We start from the raw sequence: 6,974 nt of genomic DNA on the forward strand, positions 1-6,974 counted from the left end.
CCCCCCCCCCCCCAAATAATGGGAGCACCGCTTCATTTAAAGGGACTGCAGAGGAGCCGAGTGCCTCTTCCCCGATCCCGATTCTAAAAATAAAAACCAACGCGTCACGCTGACTCATTTTAATCCTCTTGTATTAGCTGCAGCGTGGAAGAATCCAGAATTGTTCCCGAGAAAAGCTGCTTTAGGCGCTCCGAGGAGATTTGACTCGATTTCGGTGCCCAGCCTTCATGCAAATAATTCGAGGAATGGGGATTGCAGTAGCAGACTCGTACATAATTCAATTGGATTAAAGGCTGGCACCACCCAACGTGAATCGGCACTACAACTCCTATGTGGGGCCAGAGGGATATACGATCCCTGACTGGGGTGGATTGCTCCTTTAAGGGCTCTCTCACCTAAATACTGCTATTTCATTTCTAGACGAAGGCTGGTGGCTTTAAGATTTAAAGTGAACCTTACCCGGGTTTAAAACTTTGAAAGGAAAAGTCCTGCCTGTGAGCGGACACCGCAGGGTGCTCCTTATTGCCGGGGAAGCCTTTTCAGCGCCCGTCTCTGATTCACTTTCATTCATGGCAAAGCTCCATCAACGGCCATCCCCCATGTCCGGCGAGAGTTCTTTACTGATGGCGGTCGATAGAGCTGTGCCAGGTCCCAGTAATACAGTGGAACCGAATCAGAGAGGAGCACTCTCTGGGCAACAGACGCCATCTTGCGGTGTCCACCCTTCGAAAACGCACTTTAACCGCAGGTTTTTTCTTAAAGGAACACCACCTTGTATATTCTGCTAAGACTAATGAACCAACTGTGACTGCTTTAATTCCCAGAATCCTCTGGTAGCGCAGACATGGACCCGCTGACGCCGTGCCCGCTTCTCCATCACACTTACCGCGATGACATAGCGCGGCCTGTACTGCAAGGTGCCGAACAGACCCAATATGATGGCTATGATGTGTAGAAAGTTGGCCAAGATGGGCGCCCATTGATAGCCCAAAAAGTCGAAGACTTGACGCTCCAGCGCCGCGATCTGTACAGAGAGAAGGGGGGAGGGGGAGAGAGAGGAACGAGAATTCAGTAAATTAACATTTTTTATTTGTACTATGTGGCGCCGCTTTTACGCAGCTCTAGGTCACATGGTTTGCGGCTATGACATCACTGTGCGGCCATTTAAAGAGACCCTGTCACCAAGTTTAAAGGGACCCTGTCATTAACTTTAAAGAGACCTGTCACCAACTTTAAGGAGACCCTATCACCAATATTAAAGAGACCCTGTCACCATCTTTAAAGAGACCCTGTCACCATCTTTAAAGAGACCCTGTCACAATCTTTAAAGAGACCCTGTCACCATCCTAAAAGAGACCCTGTCACCATCCTAAAAGAGACCCTGTCACCATCTTTAAAGAGACCCTGTCACTATCGTTAAAGAGACCCTGTCACTATCTTTAAGGAGACCCTGTCACTATCTTTAAGGAGACCCTGTCATCAACTTTAGAGAGACTCTGCCACCTACCCCTCACCGGCACCTCCCCTTCTCTTCTCCATAAAACAGGAGAGGGGTATTCTGTACTCCACAAAGATAAATGGAAAGAATATAGCGAATAAGAATCAGCACAATCAGAGACAGATCAGGAAGTGATCGGCTCACTAGATTTCTGGCAGGATGGACAGGTATCTTTTGGCACAGCTATAAGGAAATGCTTTCAATGGGATATATAACACACCAAAAGGGAACAAATAAAAGAAGATCATTGTTGGAGTTTACATGCACTTTAAGGCTTTCCTCTCTGCCCTGGAGACCAGACATTCATATCCATTGAGTAAAGCTCAGCACACACGTTACAATCTGATTGTACAATGTCCTTCTGTTGTACCAACCACTATGTAGTATGGGGGTCTGTCTGATTGGATATAAAAGGATTGGATGGGTTAGGTAGGTCCTCATATTACATGCCGTTGGTTGGCATTGGTGGACAAATCGTTCTTCTACAGATCTGTTCTTTAGAGCTCAGAAGGAAATGGGACAGAGGGGGGTTGGGCGGTAAAAGGGACCGTTGGGAGCCATTATGAAATGTCATTGGGTAATGTGTTGTGAGACCCATATAGGTGTGAAATTGTCTGCGTGACGGAGGCGCCTGGGGACGCATAGGCCGTCCTCATTATCGAGTTTACCCTTGCTCAGCACCGACGGGGCCTTTGGCCGCTGTGCAGCAATTACGGTCAGCGCGGCGAGGCTCCCGGGAGTTGGCTTGCTATCCAGGCCTCTCCTCCGGCATGATGGATACCCCTGTCCACTTTCCTTGTGATGAATCCATCATCCTGTCTCCGTGGCCGCTGATACCGAGCGGATTCATCATGCCGTCCTTTCAACGTGCATTCACCGCGACATCCCTCCAGGGTCACCCCGGTGAAGACGAGACGGGCTTGGCACTGCCAGCAACACTTGCAACAGATCTGATTTGCATGCAAATGATCCTGGAGGGGGGGGGTGGGGTAGCGAGAAGAGGCGCCTACCTGCAAGCTTTCTTAATTTTGTTCGAGGTCTGACTCTTCGCTGTGTTTGTTTTAATTGCTTTACCCCCCGCCGGAGTTGCCATGACAACCTTCCTTGGGGTCCTGCAATTTGCGATTCGTTTCCCAGCATCCCCTTGCATGCAAGCAAAGGTCACCAGTGGAGGATGCCTAAAGTCAATTTTGCATTTAACCCCTTGCCAAGCAATAGCGCAGCTGCGGCTCTGCGAGAATTTCGAGCGCCCGAGTAGGGGGTCCCCGTTTCCGGCAAGCTCCAGCAAGGCAATTAAATTGCTCTGCGACACATTAATATTTTCTAAACCTGTTTTCATTGAAATTAGCAGAGTGCCGGTTGGGTTCTGTCTCATTTGCCTCATTGGCCAATGCTGTTTAACCCTGTTTTTAGGAATACGGAAATGCCCAAGTGGCTCATTGGCTTCTTATCCGTCTTGGGAACTCTGACAGGGATACCTTTGTATCCATGTATGTCCTGGCTCCAGAGATTATGGTTTTCCCAATCCTCCTTCTGTATTTCCTATGCTATATAATGAAGTAACGGTCCAGGTAGGAGAATAGGAGCCCTTTGCAATGGCATCACCCATGAACTGGCCAACTACCACTGCTTTCAGGAGTCAGGCAATGCCGACACACAGTACAAGATGGGAGCCTCGGCTCTCCCAATGGCCCAGTCCATGTAAAAGTGATATCCTAGTTATAGAATAAGTCTGGTGTGCTAAGTCACTCATTGGCCTCTTCTATGTCTTGGGGACTCTGGTAGTGAGACCTTCATATCCCCGTAGCTCTTGGCTCTGGGTGTTTTCACCCGTCATTGGGCCTTCCCACTCTTCCCTAACCTATACAATGAACTAAAAATCCAACAAGGGAAGTGTGAACCTCTCGGAAGGTTTACAGACCCGGGAGCCTACTAGATGACGCCTATGTTTTGTAAGCTCTGACCTTTATAATTGACCCCAGCTTGTGTTTGTCCATTAGGGATATTGAATTGCTGCCTTTACTTGGCAGGGGCTGTTTTTGCATTGCTCGATGTCTCCTCTAAAGACCTGCAAAATATATGACGCTATATAAATAAAAGATAGCCATAGTAAAATGTCTCAGGCATACAAAGCTCGTGTTTATCCTCCCATAAGTAAGGTCACCTTTCCGAGACGGTGAGAGAAGGTGTAAAAAAAAAATTATCCAAGGAAGCAGCACGGGGCACCTTTTCATGGATGGTCATTGCCCGGCAGTAAATGTAGTGAGAGGTAGAGGGGAAAATAATATAGTCTGAGTGCAGTAATAACTCACAGCCCGGAGGAGGGGGGCTACCAAGACATATATCTTCCATTATGACCCAGAGGACAACCCTACTACGCACCCGTCAATTGTGAAGGGGGAAAACGGCCAACAATTTGACAAAATATTTTTGCTCGAAATTGGAATTTTCCACCAGGTTCATCTGAGCCCGAGTGACTCGACAGGCCTTACAATGACTCGAAGGGCCTTACAACCTGTGTGGTTTTATCGCAGCAGACAGATGTCACGGCAGACACCGGGAGGTGGTGTGTATTATGAGACACACACACACACAACAATTCCCTGCGGTAAAACAAACCAGCTCATTGTCTGCACACAATTCCATCCTGGAGCTGTAAAAGCCCGGGGGAAATCCTCTGTCATGCGAGACCGTTAGACAAAGCCGCGGCACGTGCTGAGCGCCAGACTGAGCCGGGTAATTAGAGAGCATCAACAACCAGGCCCCAAATAACCCTATCTGGAAGTACAGTAGAATACAGGTATTTCACTGCATGGAGGGCCTCCAGGGTCATTCAGGCCTTCACCAAGCGAGATGACTTTGCCACATGTGATGCGATCAATGGCATTTTGCATTGATGTTGTCCAACTCCAGCCAGGTTTCCTACCCAGAGGTGGCTGCCAGACAGTCCAGTTTTGGAGTCTTGTGTCCGGGTGTCCAGCCAGTGGGCACCCGAACACAAGACACTCAGTGCCGACACCGGCACTTTAAATTTTCTGACAGATGAGGCTGCTTTGGTCCTCAGCAAGCACAATCTCGGGCAGCCGCATCAGTCTGAAACCGGATCTTCCTCTGAGCTGCGGGCGCCTGTAAGAAGATCCGGGTTTCAAACAGATGCGGCCGCCCGAGATCGTGCTTGCCGGGGTTCTCGGCAGCATCATCTGTGATTGCTCCTCCTCCTCCTGACACCGTGCTGCTCGCCTGCGGACCCCTGGTAAGATACCATAGCCCAGACAGCCTTGAGAGTCGCACGGCCCACCTGAGAGTCCGCATGGATCACCTGAGAGTAGCACGGCCCATCTGAGAGCCTGCACGGCCCATCTGAGAGCGCGCACAGCCCACCTGAGAACCCGCACAGGCCACTAGGCTACCTAGAGACATTAGGGCGCCAACCCAGTACAACATCGAGTATGTAGCTTCCTATGTTTTGTATTGCTTTATAATGTATTGCTGGGATTTGTAGTCCTCTATAGCCGGTCTCGTTACTCCCTCCCCTGGCTGCTCTCTCTCAAAGAAAAAAAAGAATTGCCGCGCACGGCGCTAGTGTTCGGGTTTCACTTGAAGAAAAGGTGGCAACCCTACTTCCCAGGCATAGCCCGTGTCTGAGGCATCAGTGACACGCCTGCCCAGGGCTACCTTCAACTCCCAAAAGTGAACCACCAACCCCCTCCAGTGCTCCAGAGAGGCTTTTAACCCAACGCCATAGATCTTCAGTATCCCGGAACGATCATTTTCCAATAGCGCCAGCAAACTGGGAACGGCCGTGTTCCGATGGAAAATGAGAGCTCATTACAGATGTATCGGCCTTCATGTTCCTTGACCTTCCATGCCCCGCATTCCAATGTGCACAAAGACTTTCTGTCAGTACTGAGAAGGCCCATATCGATGTACAAGGCAGACATGGCAATGGCAGCTCTAGGCCTCAAAACTGGCCCACTAGGTCATTCTATCAACTCATAACAGATATATTCCTGTATATGGAGGGCTCCAGTCTGCAGCACAACTCAAAAGAAGGGATGGTTGTATGTCTTCGAACTGCCGAGAGTCTCGAGACTCCCCTCTGCTGTCCCCACAGCAGCATTCACTCTGGGCTCTCCTGCTGGATTTACTTGTAAGTGTTCAGTGGCACCCAGACAAGGCAATCTGCTTTTATTTTGCCTTACCTGGTTCCTCCCCTCTCATCAACATGCCAATTATATTATTCAAATAAAAACCTTTCTATTTTGATTGCACGTGCCATTTTATACCCGATGATGTCATCACATGCAATGCAGGGTGCTGTGCATAGCTTCCTGAAAACATCACAGCACCCTGCCTCAGTACTCCTGATGCAAGCAGTGGGCTGGATTGTAGGAGGAGTTATGCAAATATCAAAATGCCTAGATGGGTGGATGTCAGTCTGGAGGAGTGGGCGTCCCTAGGCAGGCTGTATTTGCATGCAGACCGCCCTAGGTTATGCCCCCATGTGATGCTAAGCCGCCTTGATTGGAAGAACTAGAATCCAATGCATGAAAGGGGCGGACCAGTCAGGAAGGGAGGAGAGGGCTACATGATGCTGAATGTCCTCTGGCATCCGAATCTATGGTGATCTACTGCACACAGACACCTAAGCATTGGGTCGCTTGGAGCTGGAAAACATACATATGTTCCTCCCACACCCCAAAGGCATGCTGGTAAGTTTAATGGCCCATGTAGGTGAGATAGGGATAGTAGATTGTAAACTCCTTGGACCAGAAAAGGAGGAGGTTGCCATTTTGACCCCTTATGAATGGGTCCAGGTGACCAAGTGCTAATACAAAAAGGGGCCAGAGGCCAGACGTGCGGATGTGATGGAGTCAATTCCCCAATTTCATTAAGGAAAGGGACTGGGCTCTATTGTGTGCCAGAGAGAGGACGGACCGAGAACAGACATGGCTTTCCCCAGTGACCCCGCTGATAATAATCAGCTGGCAGACAATTGGCCGCACAGACTCCCATAATCCTTTGCCAGAGCGGCGGAGAGCCCCAGTTCAGTGCGAACACGCCGAGCCTTTTTTTTTTCTGGCGGCATCTGGAAACGGTCCCAGAAAGCCAGGAGTGGGAGCAGAAGAGTGTCTGTCCGTGTAATAGGACCATCTGTCGGGGCAGCCATTGAAGGGGGGGAGGCCGGGATATTGTGGAAAGTGTGATTACTGCCGCATCCCGCAGGACCCCCCGCTGGAACACAAACAGTTAAACAATTGGGTGTCAGATTAAAGGGCGCCATACGCTTAGCGAGCCCGGCGGAGAAGAGAAACCATTCCCACACATTCTGCTTATAATTGGATTAATCGCGTTGTGTCATGGCATGGTCCGCCATGCTGGAGAGGTAGACCACACCAATGGTTCCTTATAGCTCCCTATGGCTTGTTCACATGGGTAGCAAAGGGGCGGTAAAAGCAGGAGGTTGATCCATGAT

General features: G+C 49.8%; 1 protein-coding gene across 1 annotated transcript in view; it reads right to left on the reverse strand.

The window, feature by feature from the left end:
• Positions 1 to 6,974, reverse strand: part of NKAIN4 (Na+/K+ transporting ATPase interacting 4) — a 31,744-nt gene that overhangs the window by 15,105 nt on the left and 9,665 nt on the right. The window contains exon 2 of the mRNA XM_018559987.1: positions 887 to 1,024. Within this exon, the coding sequence (XP_018415489.1) occupies positions 887 to 1,024 (138 nt within the window). The remainder of the gene's footprint in view (positions 1 to 886; positions 1,025 to 6,974) is intronic.

The sequence above is a fragment of the Nanorana parkeri genome, unplaced genomic scaffold (assembly GCF_000935625.1).
Source record: "Nanorana parkeri isolate BGI_ZX_2015 unplaced genomic scaffold, ASM93562v1 scaffold17, whole genome shotgun sequence".
Lineage (NCBI taxonomy): Eukaryota > Metazoa > Chordata > Amphibia > Anura > Dicroglossidae > Nanorana > Nanorana parkeri.